At 48.5% G+C, this 17249-nt stretch overlaps 1 protein-coding gene across 1 annotated transcript; it reads right to left on the bottom strand.

Moving 5' to 3' along the window:
* Positions 1-9830: 9830 nt before the first annotated feature.
* LOC134945658 (E3 ubiquitin/ISG15 ligase TRIM25-like) lies at positions 9831-11704 on the bottom strand. The gene has a single exon (XM_063935097.1). It carries the CDS (start codon positions 11699-11701, stop codon positions 10124-10126), a length of 1578 nt encoding a protein of 525 aa, XP_063791167.1. The 5' UTR covers positions 11702-11704; the 3' UTR covers positions 9831-10123.
* Between the last annotated feature and the right edge of the window lie 5545 nt (positions 11705-17249).

Here is a 17249-nt window from a genome sequence, read left to right as displayed (position 1 = left end):
ATACAGTATAATGGACCTGGTGGACACTGTCAGCAGACTGCGTTTATTATAGTATAAAAAAAAAAGACACCACAGGTATACAATGTTGATGGATGGATAGTATACTTTATGGACGACGAGTGACGACACAGAGATAGGTACAGCAGTGGCCTACTGTAGTGCTATATACAGTATAATGGACCTGGTGGACACTGTCAGCAGACTGCGTTTATTATAGTATAAAAAAAAAAGACACCACAGGTATACAATGTAGATGGATGGATAGTATACTTTATGGACAACGAGTGATGACACAGAGGTAGGTACAGCAGTGGCCTACCGTACTGCTATATACAGTATAATGGACCTGGTGGACACTGTCTGCAGACTGCTTTTATAGTATAAGAAAAAGCCACCACAGGAGTGTTTTTCAGGCAGACAAACTTATACTGGTGGTCACTGTCAGCAAAACTGTGCACTGTACTCCTGCTATAGCTGCTCCCCAGTCCCCACAATTAAGCAGTGTGAGCACTCAGCACAGATATATCATGCAGCACACTGAGCACAGATATGGTATGGAGCGTTTTTTTCAGGCAGAGAATGGATAAAAAAACTAGCAAAACTCTGCACTGTACTCCTCCTAACAGCTGCTCCCCAATCCTCCCCACAATAAGCTAAGCAATCAGATCAACTGTGTAGTATTAATAACTATATAAACGGAGAGGACGCCAGCCACGTCCTCTCCCTATCAATCTCAATGCACGTGTGAAAATTACGGCGACGCGCGGCTGCTTATATAGAATCTGAATCTCGTGAGAATCTGACAGCGGGATGATGACGTTCGGGCGTGCTCGGGTTAACCGAGCCATACGGGAGAATCTGAGTATGGCTCGGACCCGTGTAAAAAGGGTGAAGTTCGGGGGGGTTCGAAACCGAACCCGCTCATCACTACCAAACATCTATGCATAACAACATACATTTCCCAGATCTTCAGGCTAAACAACATACACACTCTTATGGATGCAAATATTACAAAACTTTAAGATGAAAACACACTCATGCACACACAAATGTTACAGTATTATTATTATTATCCTTTATTTATATGGCGCCACAAGGGTTCTGCAGCACCCAATTACAGAGTACATAAACAAATAATCAAACAGGAAAACAGCAACTTACAGTTGATGACAGTATAGGACAAGTACAGGGTATATACACATAGCTACATCAGCAGATGACACTGGAATAAGTATCAGGTGGCAGAACACCGCTGGATTTGATGCAGTTGAAGATCATTAAAGTAAGAAAAAGGATAAGCACATGAGGGAAGAGGGCCCTGCTTGTGAGAGCTTACATTCTAAAGTATGCATTACTTACGTTCACGAATTTGCTGGGATAACTCCGCCAGCAAACGGGGCTGTCTGCAGTGGAGGTCCGACCACTGCCGCTCTAATTGTACTATGCTCCGCATGCTGTGGCGCTTCGCCCACATCTTTTGGCAGACCTTCGCGTAGGCCACACGCTTATGGGTGTTGGACACATATGAGCCCGTGCGGCCTACGCAGTGATCCGTCATGGATGTAATTATCGCAGCTCACGTCTGCTATATGCAGTAGCTCGCATGGTGCCAAAGGCGTATTAATCATAAGTGCGAATATTTATACTGTCTGCCTGCTGTGTATTGGTCGACAGCTGTGATGCTCATAAATACAAATAAGCTTTATTGCTATTAATACACATTAACAGTATGGTCCGTGCTCTCGGTTGCAGAAGCAATTGCGAGTGTATGCTACTGTAAGTTGAACATTTTCAACAAACTTACCTTTCATCTAGGCTCCTCACTCAACTAAACATTGCAGGATTGTTGTGTTTATTTTTAAGAAATAAAAAAAAATCATCACTTAATACACATAAAGACATCACAATCAAACACATATACAGCAGCACTTTTTAAAACTTTTAAAAATAACATTGTAATATGTCAATAAACACTAGTGATGTGCACCGGACATTTTTCGGGTTTTGCGTTTTGGTTTTGGATTCGGTTCTGCGGCCGTGTATTGGATTCGGACACGTTTTGGCAAAACCTCCCTGAATTTTTTTTGTCGGATTCGGGTGTGTTTTGGATTCGGGTGTTTTTTTACAAAAACCCTCAAAAACAGCTTAAATCATAGAATTTGGGGGTCATTTTGACCCCATAGTATTATTAACCTCAATAACCATAATTTCCACTCATTTCCAGTCTATTCTGAACACCTCACACCTCACAATATTATTTTTAGTCCTAAAATTTGCACCGAGGTCGTTGTGTAACTAAGCGACCCAAGTGGCCGACACAAACACCTGGCCCATCTAGGAGTGGCACTGCAGTGTCAGACAGGATGGCACTTCAAAAAATAGTCCCCAAACAGCACATGATGCAAAGAAAAAAAGAGGTGCAATGAGGTAGCTGTGTGACCAAGCTAAGCGACCCAAGTGGCCGACACAAACACCTGGCCCATCTTTTTACTGCCAGTACAAGTACGGACTGTCTGACGTGCCTACTTGGATGCGGTCACTCATATAATCCTCCACCATTCTTTCAATGGTGAGAGAATCATATGCAGTGACAGTAGACGACATGTCAGTAATCGTTGGCAGGTCCTTTATTCTGTACCAGATGTCAGCACTCGCTCCAGACTGCCCTGCATCACCGCCAGCGGGTGGGCTCGGAATTCTTAGCCTTTTCCTCGCACCCCCAGTTGTGGGAGAATGTGAAGGAGGAGCTGTTGACAGGTCACGTTCCGCTTGACTTGACAATTTTCTCACCAGCAGGTCTTTGAACCTCTGCAGACTTGTGTCTGCCAGAAAGAGAGATACAACGTAGGTTTTAAATCTAGGATCGAGCACGGTGGCCAAAATGTAGTGCTCTGACCCAGATAACAAGGATAGACAACTGGACGAGATGGTTATTACATTTCGCGAGAGAGGGTACGCAGAGATTAAAAATTAAATGGCCTCTAACTTGTACAACACGCTTTGTTGTTTGTGTAATTGTTTTCCCTTGTGGGCTCTACTATGTGGGCAAAACTGAGTGTCAACTGAAAGTGCGACTTACACAAATAGATCGGCGATTCGGCCCGGCTCTAAGTTCAGGTAGGAGTGAGCAGCCGGTAGCCCGTCACTTTGCCTTACAGCGACACAACTTAGCCAGTCTTACGTTTAAGGCCATTGATGACGTACCTGCCTCCATCCGTGGGGGGGGATAGGGGCAAGAAATTGCTTCATTTAGAATCTAAGTGGATTTTGCGATTGGACTGCATTGCACCCAGGGGTTTAAATGAGTCCTTCGGATTTATACATTTTCTGTGATGACATCATTTTTATACTATCATTTCGGATAAGCTTATGTGACGGTATTACATCCCGCTATGTGCCCGCAATACTGCATTTATATGTGGATAATTACATTTCTAGCCATCCTCCTGTATGTAAGCCATTGTTGGTGGTGTTGGTCTATGGATTATATAGAATTTTGGTTCATCCAGATGACTTTGTGTCACTACATTGATTCATTGTATTAGTTGAAGTATAACATGTTATTATTCATTTGAATATGCCATAAATCATCATGATGATTTGTATCTGTGATAACAGGTTTATCACATCGTAGTTCATATTTGTTGGGTCTGAATTATGGTCACTTAGCACACCCCAGCTCCTTGTGAGCGTAATTTTTTTTATGTGTGTTTTTATATTTTCTAGCTCACAGGATGTGTTTTTGCTGCGATGTGATGTTTTTCATATTACAGTATATGTGTCTCACTTTGTGTCTGTACACTAAATGAATACATTGTTGTGGTTATTTGACAGCTCTCAGCGCGTTGCCATGGTAACCGGACAGTCTGGGTAACGTCACTTTACTGTGACGCCAAAACTGGAAGTGCGGGACGGGGAAGGTCTGGGAGATCCGTGGTCCTCGAGGCTGGGAATCATTTGTGGGGGTAAGTGGCGCCAATTATGTTCTGTATTTATATTCAATGTTTTGCACTGTATCACCTTCTGAGGAATTAAATGGCACAGCCTGACGGGTGTCTTTTATGCACACTGAAATCCTGTGAGTGCCGCCTCTATTTATTAGATAGATAGATAGATATATAGATAGATAGATAGATAGATAGATAGATAGATAGATAGATAGATAGATAGATAGATAGATAGATAGATAGATAAAACAATCCCAAGGGACCTGAGAAGTGTCTGGCATGTTCAAGTCTCAACTTATCTTTAATTGATTACCATTATATATATAAAAAAATATTCATAAAATAGACAATAAATGTATACTGTTTCCAAATCATCTATGACGAAGATACATAAAAATGTTCTTAGTGCATACAACAGCTCATATTGACATTATTCCATTGGAGTCAACATAATTTCTGACAAACAATCCTCTCTGAAGTGTAGCAAGATCGCTGTTAATAAACCAACGCATTTCGTTATTGGGACTTCATCAGGGGTTAACAATCAGACTCCTGCATAGAGAGTATTCATCATAGAAAATCCTCAGTATAGCAGATAGAGTGTTATGTAGGTGTCAGATAACAATTCACCATATGGTATATCAGTAAGACTTCATCAGAAAAAAAACCATATAATTAAAAACAATGCAGATAGCTGTAGTGGCGCTTCTCTGCTTGTTCCAGCATAACTCTGGAATGCCTGGAGCAATTTACACAGAGGCACACATGGGTAGGGCCAGAGGCACCCACGTGTAAGGACATAGGCCCAAATGGGTAGGGGCAGAGGAACACATGGATAGGGGAAGAGGCACCTACAGGTAAGGTACATGGGTAGGGGCAGAGGCACCCACAGGTAAGGATTGAGGCACACACAGGTAGGGGAAAGAGGCACCCTCAGATAGGGGCAGAGGCACCGACGGGTAGGGACAGAGGCACACATGGGTAGGGGCAGAGGTTAGGGGCAGAGGCACCCTCAGGTTAGGATAGAGGCACACATGGGTAGGGGCAGAGGCACCCACGGGTAGAGGCAGAGGCACACATGAGTAGGGGCAGAGGGTAGGGGGACGGGCACCCATAGGTAAGGATAGAGGCACACATGGGTAGGGGTAGAAGCACACACAGGTAAGGATAAAGGCCCACATGGGGAGGGGCAGAGAATGACATGGGTAGAGGCAGAGGCATCCGCAGGTAAGGATAGAGGCACACACAGGTAGGGGCAGAGGCACCCATGGGTAGGTGCAGAGGCACACACGGGTAGGGGCAAAGGCACCCACAGGTAAGGACTAAGGCACCCACGGGTAGGGACAGAGGCACAAACGGATAGGGGCAGAGGCACCCACTGGTTGGGGCAGAGGCACACACGGGCAGGGGCAGAGGCACCCACAGGTAAGGATAGAGGCACACACGGGTAATGGCAGATGCACACACAGGTGGGGGCAGAGGCATACTTTAGTGCTGAAGCTAAGCAAGGAGACCTAGGGCCCTTTGACATAGAGTCAGCCTGCAAACCTAACATATTTAGCATACAGTAGGCAGAGCTTGGTCTGTCATCCCAGAAGTTACAGCACTGAGCAGGGCAGCATCAGTGGTGGGACGGGCAGAGGAGGCGGATTATTCTCCTCAGCACCAGCAGTTACAGCACTGAGCAGGGCAGCATCAGAGGTGGGATGGGGCAGAGAAGGAGGCGGATTATTCTCCTCAGCACCAGCAGATTTACGGCACTGAGCAGGGCAGCATCAGAGGCAGGACGGGGCAGAGAAGGAGGCAGATTATTCTCCTCAGCACCAGCAGGTACAGCACTGAGCAGGGCATCATCAGAGGCGGGACGGGGCAGAGAAGGAGGCAAATTATTCTCCTCAGCACCAGCAGGTACAGCACTGTGCAGGGCAGCATTAGAGGCGGGACGGGGAAGAGGAGGAGGCGGATTATTCTCCTCAGCACCAGCATGTACAGCACTGAGCAGGACAGCATCAGAGGCGGGACGGGGCAGAGAAGGAGGTGGATTATTCTCCTCAGTACCAGCAGGTACAGCACTGAGCAGGGCAGCATCAGAGGTGGGACGGGGAAGAGGAGGAGGCGGATTATTCGCCTCAGCACCAGCATGTACAGCACTGAGCAGGACAGCATCAGAGGCGGAACGGGGCAGAGAAGGAGGCAGATTATTCTCCTCAGCACCAGTAGGTACAGCACTGAGCAGGGCAGCATCAGAGGCGGGACGGGGCAGAGAAGGAGGCGGATTATTCTCCTCAGCACCAGCAGTTACAGCACTGAGCAGGGCAGCATCAGAGGCAGGTGGAGGCAGAGAAGGAGGCGGATTATTCTCCCCAGCACCAGCATGTACAGCACTGAGCAGGGCAGCATCAGAGGTGGGACGGGGCAGGGAAGGAGGCGGATTATTCTCCTCAGCACCAGCAGTTATGGCACTGAGCAGGGCAGCAACAGAGGCGGGACGGGGAAGAGGAGGAGGCGGATTATTCTCCTCAGCACCAGCATGTACAGCACTGAGCAGGGCAGCATCAGAGGCGGGACGGGGCAGAGGAGGAGGCGGATTATTCTCCTCAGCACCAGCAGTTACAGCACCGAGCAGGGCAGCATCAGAGGCAGGACGTGGCAGAGAAGGAGGAGGATTATTCTCCTCAGCACCAGCATGTACAGCACTGAGCAGGGCAGCATCAGGGGCGGGACGGGGTAGAGAAGGAGGCGGATTATTCTCCTCAGCACCAGCAGTTACAGCACTGAGCAAGGCAGCATCAGAGGTGGGACGGGGCAGAGAAGGAGGCGGATTATTCTCCTCAGCACCAGCAGTTACAGCACTGAGCAGGGCAGCATCAGAGGCGGGATGGGGCAGAGAAGGAGGCGGATTATTCTCCTCAGCACCAGTAGTTAAAGCACTGAGCAGGGCAGCATCAGAGGCGGGATGGGGCAGAGAAGGAGACGGATTATTCTCCTCAGCACCAGCAGTTACAGCACTGAGCAGGACAGCATCAGAGGCAGGACGGGGCAGAGAAGGAGGAGGATTTTTCTCCTCAGCACCAGCAGTTACAGCACTGAGCAGGGCAGCATCAGAGGCAGGACGGGGCAGAGAAGGAGGTGGATTATTCTCCTCAGCACCAGCAGTTACAGCACTGAGCAGGACAGCATCAGAGGCGGGACGGGGCAGAGAAGGAGGCAGATTTTTCTCCTCAGCACCAGCAGTTACAGCACTGAGCAGGGCAGTATCAAAGGCGGGACGGGGCAGAGAAGGAGGTGGATTATTCTCCTCAGCACCAGCAGTTACAGCACTGAGCAGGACAGCATCAGAGGCGGGACGGGGCAGAGAAGGAGGAGGATTTTTCTCCTCAGCACCAGCAGTTACAGCACTGAGCAGGGCAGTATCAAAGGCGGGACGGGGCAGAGAAGGAGGTGGATTATTCTCCTCAGCACCAGCAGTTACAGCACTGAGCAGGACAGCATCAGAGGCGGGACAGGGCAGGGAAGGAGGCAGATTATTCTCCTCAGCACCAGCAGTTACAGCACTGAGCAGGGCAGCATCAGAGGCGGGACAGGGCAGAGAAGGAGGAGGATTATTCTCCTCAGCACCAGCAGTTACAGAACTGAGCAGGACAGCATCAGAGGCGGGACGGGGAAGAGAAGGAGGCGGATTATTCTCCTCAGCACCAGTAGTTAAAGCACTGAGCAGGGCAGCATCAGAGGCGGGATGGGGCAGAGAAGGAGGTGGATTATTCTCCTCAGCACCAGCAGTTACAGCACTGAGCAGGACAGCATCAGAGGTGGGACAGGGCAGGGAAGGAGGCAGATTATTCTCCTCAGCACCAGCAGTTACAGCACTGAGCAAGGCAGCATCAGAGGTGGGACGGGGCAGAGAAGGAGGCGGATTATTCTCCTCAGCACCAGCAGTTACAGCACTGAGCAAGGCAGCATCAGAGGTGGGACGGGGCAGAGAAGGAGGCGGATTATTCTCCTCAGCACCAGCAGTTACAGCACTGAGCAGGGCAGCATCAGAGGCGGGATGGGGCAGAGAAGGTGGCGGATTATTCTCCTCAGCACCAGCAGTTACAGCACTGAGCAGGGCAGCATCAGAGGCGGGATGGGGCAGAGAAGGAGACGGATTATTCTCCTCAGCACCAGCAGTTACAGCACTGAGCAGGGCAGCATCAGAGGCGGGATGGGGCAGAGAAGGTGGCGGATTATTCTCCTCAGCACCAGTAGTTAAAGCACTGAGCAGGGCAGCATCAGAGGCGGGATGGGGCAGAGAAGGAGACGGATTATTCTCCTCAGCACCAGCAGTTACAGCACTGAGCAGGACAGCATCAGAGGCGGGACGGGGCAGAGAAGGAGGAGGATTTTTCTCCTCAGCACCAGCAGTTACAGCACTGAGCAGGGCAGCATCAGAGGCGGGACAGGGCAGAGAAGGAGGAGGATTATTCTCCTCAGCACCAGCAGTTACAGCACTGAGCAGGGCAGCATCAGAGGCGGGATGGGGCAGAGAAGGTGGCGGATTATTCTCCTCAGCACCAGTAGTTAAAGCACTGAGCAGGGCAGCATCAGAGGCGGGATGGGGCAGAGAAGGAGACGGATTATTCTCCTCAGCACCAGCAGTTACAGCACTGAGCAGGACAGCATCAGAGGCGGGACGGGGCAGAGAAGGAGGAGGATTTTTCTCCTCAGCACCAGCAGTTACAGCACTGAGCAGGGCAGCATCAGAGGCGGGACAGGGCAGAGAAGGAGGAGGATTATTCTCCTCAGCACCAGCAGTTACAGCACTGAGCAGGGCAGCATCAGAGGCGGGACAGGGCAGGGAAGGAGGCAGATTATTCTCCTCAGCACCAGCAGTTACAGCACTGAGCAAGGCAGCATCAGAGGTGGGACGGGGCAGAGAAGGAGGCGGATTATTCTCCTCAGCACCAGCAGTTACAGCACTGAGCAAGGCAGCATCAGAGGTGGGACGGGGCAGAGAAGGAGGCGGATTATTCTCCTCAGCACCAGCAGTTACAGCACTGAGCAGGGCAGCATCAGAGGCGGGATGGGGCAGAGAAGGTGGCGGATTATTCTCCTCAGCACCAGCAGTTACAGCACTGAGCAGGGCAGCATCAGAGGCGGGATGGGGCAGAGAAGGAGACGGATTATTCTCCTCAGCACCAGCAGTTACAGCACTGAGCAGGGCAGCATCAGAGGCGGGATGGGGCAGAGAAGGTGGCGGATTATTCTCCTCAGCACCAGTAGTTAAAGCACTGAGCAGGGCAGCATCAGAGGCGGGATGGGGCAGAGAAGGAGACGGATTATTCTCCTCAGCACCAGCAGTTACAGCACTGAGCAGGACAGCATCAGAGGCGGGACGGGGCAGAGAAGGAGGAGGATTTTTCTCCTCAGCACCAGCAGTTACAGCACTGAGCAGGGCAGCATCAGAGGCGGGACAGGGCAGAGAAGGAGGAGGATTATTCTCCTCAGCACCAGCAGTTACAGCACTGAGCAGGGCAGCATCAGAGGCGGGATGGGGCAGAGAAGGTGGCGGATTATTCTCCTCAGCACCAGTAGTTAAAGCACTGAGCAGGGCAGCATCAGAGGCGGGATGGGGCAGAGAAGGAGACGGATTATTCTCCTCAGCACCAGCAGTTACAGCACTGAGCAGGACAGCATCAGAGGCGGGACGGGGCAGAGAAGGAGGAGGATTTTTCTCCTCAGCACCAGCAGTTACAGCACTGAGCAGGACAGCATCAGAGGCGGGACAGGGCAGAGAAGGAGGAGGATTATTCTCCTCAGCACCAGCCTTTTGACAGCATCAATCCAGGGAAGCCCAGAGCTGCGGCCTGACAAAGATTTGCGATATTCTTTAAATTCCATAGCGAAGCACGGGTATTCAGCTGGTATATATATATATATATATATATATATATATAAATATATGTGTATATATATATATTTAGAGTGGGCCACATAGATATCACTGTATGGGGCCCCAAGATTTCTGTTGCCGGCCCTGGATATGGGAAAACACCCACACACTGGTCACATGGTTACACAGGGGGAGGGGTTCAGCTGTAGCTCCATCCAATACATCATTCTATTAGCTGAATGTTCCCCCAATCATATACCCCTCAAGTGATGTCACCAGTATCTGGGCAGATTCTTCATGGTAATTACTGCCATCTCCTGACTCCCCCACATATAGTTATACACCCGGTCGCTATCAATAATGCAGCATGGAGGGGCTCAGTGAGGGCGGCAGTGTAGGTGTGTAAGTGTCTGATGGGGTCACATAGAGAATAAAATGACAGCTGTCCTGCCTCATAATCCAGGTATACCCTCACTCTGTCACAGCGGATATTGTCAGGTAATCGGATATCTATCCTATCATGTATCACTGAGGACTGATTATTATACCTATACAGACACCAGGACTTGTTAGTATCCCCAATGAGTGACTGATATCCTCCTCTCCTGTCCATACTGGGGTAACACATCCCCACCCTCCACCTCACTGACTTACTGACATCCACCTCCCAGTAATGTCGCCCTGAGGAGAATCCCCTGCTGCTTATTACCTGATCATACTGAAATCTTTCTGGTGTGACTGGGCGATTCTGTTTTATATGTGACCAGGATGCAGTTTTCCCATCACCTGATATCTGTATATTATTACCAGCTGTGATTACATCCAGTAATAGGTCTGTAGCTTCCTGCACATAGATCCCTGTATTTATCCCTGTTATTATATCAGATAATGTGTGTAATGTCCCTGAGATGAGACCCACATCCAGATCTCCTGCACCACGGACCTGGGTATCATGTCTCTCTGTGTCCTCAGTGTCACACAAGTACCCTGTGTCTGGTTCCTGTAAGACAGTCACTGGATCAGACATGTTACACAGCTCCTCAATGTGACGCATCTTCCCGGACAGCTCGTCCTTCTTTATTTCCAGCTGCTGGATCAGATCAGAGACTGAGCGTGAAACGCGCTGTTCCTGCCTGGAGATCTCACTCAGGACTCTCTTCTCCAGGTCTTCCAGCTGTCTCCTAATGTCTCTAAACAGGGCAGTGACTGTCTCTATTACACCAGCTGCTTTTCCCTGATCTTCTCTCCTGCGCTCCTGCAGACTCTGGACTCTTTTCTCAATCCCCGCTCTCTTTGTGGTCAGTCTCTGCAGAACATTCCTCAGCTTCTCCTTCTTCTTCTCAGAGGCCTCATCCAGTGACTCCATCTTATGTCCTCTGTGTTCCCCGATCATACAGCAGGACACACAGATACAGGCAGCGTCCTCAGTGCAGTGATACTTGTAGATCTCCTTATGGACGGAGCATTTCCTGTTCCCCAGGGCAGTGGTGGGATCACATAAGACGTGTTCTGCTGACTTGCTGTGTACTCTCAGGTGTTTATCACACAGAGAAGTCTCACACATCAGACAGGATTTAGCAGCAGGTACAGGAGAGTCCACACAGTAAGTGCAGAAGATCCCAGTCTCCTCCTGATCTGGGCGAGTAGACAGGAAACTCCCCACTATGTTACACAGCGTTATGTTCCGTATCAGTGCAGGACGCTCCTGACACTCTGCTCTGCAGTCAGGACAGGTATATACTCCAGCCCCCTCCTGTGTATCCAGCACACGATCAATACAGACCCGGCAGAAGTTGTGGCCACATCTCAGGGTTACAGGATCTGTATAAATGCTCAGGCAGATGGAACAGTCCAGCTCCTGTCTCAGATCAGCAGACGCCATCGCTGCAGCAGGAGAGTAATAGCAGTGAACTCTGACACTCAGAAACCAGTTATGTCACATTCTGCACACAGGGCGAGGCTGAGCTGTCACTCACATTATAGCTACAGGCTCAGTTACACTAAGGACACAGATAATACATAAAGGGACATCATGCAGGAAATGTACTTATATGGAAAACAATAAAGGTCATTTAATAAGACAAAAATTATTACTTCTGTACAGCAGTGATCAGGTCTGAATTAGGCTCAAAGCACTAACCAATCAGCTCCTAACTGTCATGTTACAGGCTGTGTTTGAAAAATGTCAGGAGCTGATTTGCTAATACTTTATCTCTTTCTCCTTTATCACTCTCTGAGGCTTAGTGCATCTGGCCATACTTACCTACTTTTGAAAATAGGATTTTAATTACCTACCGGTAAATTATTTTCTCGTAGTCCATAAGGGATATTGGGGAGACTTAGGGGGTCATTCCGAGTTGTTCGCTAGCAGATTTCGTTCGCATTTCTGCTATTAAGTGAAATATCTGCATTTTTGCGCATGCGCATGGGCCGCAATGCGCACGCGCGACGGACTTTCACATCAGACTTAGTACTTTCACACAAGCTCTAGCGACGCTTTTCAGTCGCATTACACGCCGCAGAGTGATTGACAGGAAGTGGGTGTTTCTGGGCGGAAACTGGCCGTTTTCGGGGAGTGTGCAGAAAAACGCAGACGTGCCAGATAAAAACGCAGGAGTGGCTGGAGAAACGGGGGAGTGGCTGGGAGAACGCAGGGCGTGTTTGTGACGTCAAACCAGGAACTGAACAGTCTGCAGTGATCGCAAGGAAGGAGTAAGTTCCGAGCTACTCTGAAACTGCAGGAAAATATTTAGTAGAAGAAATGCGATCCTTTCGGTCGCACTTCTGCTTAGCTAAGATACACTCCCAGAGGGCGGCGGCTTAGCGTTTATTGCTGCTAAAATCAGCGAGCTAGCGATCAACTCGGAATGAGGGCCATAGTACGATGGGGTATAGAAGGGGTCCAAAGGAGCCGGTGCACTTTAAATTTCTTCACTGGGTGTGCTGGCTCCTCCCCTCTATGCCCCCTCCCACAGTCAGGTATAGGTAAAACAGTGCCGAAGGGGAACGGATATATATGAAAGAAAGAACATCATAACAAATAGTGGTGAGATTTAATACCAGCACACCACGACCATATAACAACCAGCAACGGCTGGTAACAACAACAGCTGAATAGGAAACCACATAACAGAGAACCTGCAGAAAAGTCAACGCACTGAGACGGGCGCCCAATATCCCTTATGGACTACGAGAAAAGGATTTACCAGTAGGTAATTAAAATCCTATCTTCGCTAGCATCCATAAGGGATATTGGGGAGACTTAGTATGATGGGGACATCCCAAAGCTTCCAGAACGGGCGGGAATGTGCGGAGACTGCTGAAGCACTGCCTGCCCAAATCATCTTTGGCCAGGGTATCAAACTTGTATAACTTCACAAAGGTGTTCTTCCCCGATCGGATAGCAGCTCGGCATAGTTGCAAGGCCATGACTCCTCAGGCAGCCACCCAGGAAGAGCCCACAGATCTTGTAGAGTGGGCTTTCAAAGACTTAGGAACAGGTAAGGCTGCCGACACATAGGCCTGTTGGATAGTAAGCCTAAGCCAATCAGCAATGGACTGCTTTGAAACAGAATAACCCTTTTTCTGCTCATCATAGAGCATGAACAAGGAATCTGTATTTCTGATCCAAACCGTTTGCTTGACATAGATCTTCAAGGCTCGCACAGCCTCCAATGCCTCTGGAGGAGCAGAAGTGTCAGAACTGGACGGAACCACAATAGGTTGATTTAGGTGAAACACAGAGACAACCTTTGGCAGGAACTGCTGCCTAGTCCTGAGCTCCTCTCTGTCCTCCTAAAAGACCAAGTATGGGCTTTTACACGATAAGGCCACCAATTCTGAGACACGTCTAGCAGAAGCCAGTAACATCACTGTCTTCCACGTGAGGTACTTGCTTTCTACCGTCATCAGAGGCTCAAACCAGGAGGACTGTAGAAATTCCAACACCACATTCAAATCCCAGGGCACCGTTGGTGGCACAAAAGGAGGCTGTATGTGGAGTACCCCTTACAAGAAGGTCTGAACTTCAGGCAACAGTTCCATTTTCTTATGGAAGAAAATGGACAGAGCTGAACTCTGGACCTTAATGGAACCCAGACGCAAGCCCTTATCCACACCCGCCTGCAGGAAACATAAGAAACGTTCCAAGTGGAATTCTGCAGGTGGATATGTGCATTCCTTGCACCAAAAGACATATCTTCTCCGGATATGATGATAGTGTTTTGACATCACAGATTTCCTGGCCTGAACCATGGCAGCAATAACCTTTTTGGAAAGGCCCCTGTGAGCTAGGATGTTCCGCTCAACCTCCATGCTGTCAAACGAAGTCACCGTAAGTCTGGGTAGACGATCGGTCCTTGCTGAAGAAGATCGCTTCGTAGTGGTAGAGGCAAAGGGTCTTCGACAGTCTTGTCCAGAAGATCCGCATACCGCGCCCTCCGAGGCCAATCTGTGCCAATCAGAATTGCCTGGACTCCTTGATTTCTGATTCACTTGAGCACGCTTGGGAGCAATGGAATCGGAGGAAACAGGTAGACCAGCCGGTAAGACCAAAAATACGTCAGTGCGTCCACTGCCCTCGCCTGAGGGTCCCTAGTTTGAGAGCAATACCAGTGAAGCTTCTTGTTGAGACGAGAAGCCATCATATCTGTCTGCAGGCAGCCCCACCGGTGGATGATCTGCTGGAAAAACCTGATGGTGGAGCCCCCACTCTCCCGGGTGGAGGTCGTGACGACTAAGGAAGTCCGCTTCCCAGTTGTCTACACCCGGCATGACGATTGCCGACATTGCTCTTACATTTCTTTCCACCCAGAGGAGAATCTTTGATACCTCTCACATGCAGGCTCTGCTTTTTGTCCCTCCTTGCTGATTGATGTACGCCACTGCAGTGGCATTGTCCGACTGAACCTGAATAGCATGATTCGTGAGCAGAGGAGAGGCAGAAGCAGAGCATTGTAGATCGCCCGAAGTTCCAGAATGTTGATGGGAATGAGGGCTTCGTGAACTGACCACCTGCCCTGGAACTGTGCCCCTTGGGTGACAGCACCCCATCCTCGCAGACTCGCATCCATCGTGAGGAGGGTCCTATCCTGAATCCCGAAACTCTGGCCTTCCAGGATATTGGAGGACTGCAGCCATGACAGGAGGGAAATCCTGGCCTGAGGTGACAGCCGAATCATCCGGTTCATCTGTAGATGTGATCCGGACCACTTGCTCAGGAGATCAAATTTCTGGTATGGAACCTCCCATATTGGATCACGTCATAGGAGGCGACCATCTTCCCCAACAATCTTATGCAAAGATGGATGGATACACGAGCAGGTCGGAGCACCATGCGGTCAATCTCCTGAAGTGTTCTTGCCTTGTCCTCTTGGAGGAAACACTCTCTTGGCCACCATATCCAGTGTCAAAGTCAGAAAAATATCTCTATGCACACTACCATATTTGCACCTCACACATGTCCGCGCTGCGCATGCGAGTGCTCTCCCGTGCGTGCGCATACCCGCTGTTACGTGCACCCGCAGGCGCACTGTATGCGCATTTACGGTAGAGTTTCTGTGTGCCCAGCGTGCGACTCAATCGTTACATAATTCAACCATGTAATGTATTTTATAAGTTAATATTCCCCTGAGTCCAACAGGTATCAGTGGGTCTCAAATGGCTCTTTGACCTTAGAGATCCCCCAAACAATAGTTTGCATGTTGTGAGGGCTTCACATGGTGTTATGCATAGGTAAGCACAGGAATAGTAATTGAAGATTAATTGTATTCCAAATCAGTATCTTTCCCGCAGACGGAGTACAATAGCCTTTAATTACACTGAGCTTTGAGACTCAATGAGGAGGGCCAACACCTGTGTTTACCAATGGGTTAGGATTTGTCTCCAGAAGAATGATTGCTGAGATGTCATTGTCTCAACTGAGAGTAGACAGTGAGATAGTATTCGCCAAACAATAGCTTCCCACAAGACAGGAATGTGTTGGTCATCACCCATTGTTTTGCATAACCAAGGCCACTGATGCAGCTGGCTCACATGCTGTGAGGGACACACACACACATCTTGTTGTTGACACACCCCCAGAGCTGGAATGAGGGTATGATATACCCACTGGAGATCACAGGGCTCACTCACTCACTCACACAGCTACCTGGCACTCAGAAGCATGGCTGGATCATCACCAGGCACCAAAGGCTAAGTATTGAATTCACATGGCTAGATAAGGAAATATAGACAGATTGCTTTCTGGTTTAAATAGGATATTGTAACTTGGTTGTGTGATTGTTGGGTGTTTGTGTGATAGATCTGGGAATCTGTGATGGTAGCTGGGGCATTAGACAACCTGTAGCATAGCATTTGTGGTATTTGTTTGCCTATGGTGATTTAAAATAGATTGTACTGGTTAGTTATAATATATATCTTGTTAATCATAAATACCACCATGCAGTTACGTTTGGGCATGTGCTTGTGGCAGTGGCGGGCTGAGATGTGTGGTTACATTGTGATCTGGTCTTGTGATGAATATGCTCTGGTTATTGAGATACTGAAGTTGTTTGGAATGTGAAAGTGAATAAGATGGTTCTAGGAAGTTGTTTGGAATGTGAAAGTGAATAAGATGGTTCTAGGAAGTTGTTTGGAATGTGAAAGTGAATAAGATGGTTATAGGAAGTTGGATTGAAATTGTGAAAGGTGATTTAGATGGTTTGGAATTGTAAAATCAGAACATATGCATTGTACTGAGGCTTGGACATTTTTGAATAAAATGGAGTCTTGTGTCTTCTGCTATGTGATTGTGGTGTAGTAGAGAGTGCCATTTGTTTGGACCTGCAAATCTAAAATGGCTGCTGCCGGGTGTTTTCCCCTCCCCCTTTCAACCATGTGTTGCAGTCTTCATGGGAGTTTTTCTCAAAATGGAGTCTAGCTTCTGTCCCATGCGGTATTGTAGGGTTGTGTATATAGGGACAGCCAGTATGGGTAAGGTCAAGTATTTTCTCCACAAAGATTCTCAGCATTGAATAACTGCGCAGCGATTGTTCCTCACATGTGTAAGCTTCTCTGCAATCATATTGTCTGTATTGTTATGGTGAGCCATTTCTCTCTCTCTCTCTCTTCTCTTTCTCTCTTATTTTCCCTTAAACGTAATTGTATTGTATTGTATTTCCTGTGCAGTTATCTGGTTAGGTAGTCTATGTTATATTGTAGTGTATGATTTGTATTTGTATTAATTCATTTGCAAGTATATCATTCATAATATATATATATTAGGCGTTGGACCCTGAGCACGGTATCTGTGTATTTCCTATAGTGTTAAGTATTCTCAGAGCGTCGGTGACGCTCGAACAGCTTTAAAGGTAATAAGGTTATTCTGTGTTGCATTTACACTCTAACATTACACTAAGGTTTTACTGCACAACACACTGTTTATGGTTTAG

This window comes from Pseudophryne corroboree, chromosome 7 (assembly GCF_028390025.1).
Source record: "Pseudophryne corroboree isolate aPseCor3 chromosome 7, aPseCor3.hap2, whole genome shotgun sequence".
NCBI classification, from domain to species: domain Eukaryota; kingdom Metazoa; phylum Chordata; class Amphibia; order Anura; family Myobatrachidae; genus Pseudophryne; species Pseudophryne corroboree.
The sequence above is the reverse complement of the archived record's forward strand: the minus strand, read 5'-3'. Positions and strand labels throughout refer to the sequence as shown.

What these genes read in the sequence shown, in the direction of transcription:
- LOC134945658 (XM_063935097.1), bottom strand. Translation starts at nt 11,701, where the DNA reads ATGGCGTCTGCTGATCTGAGACAGGAGCTGGACTGTTCCATCTGCCTG.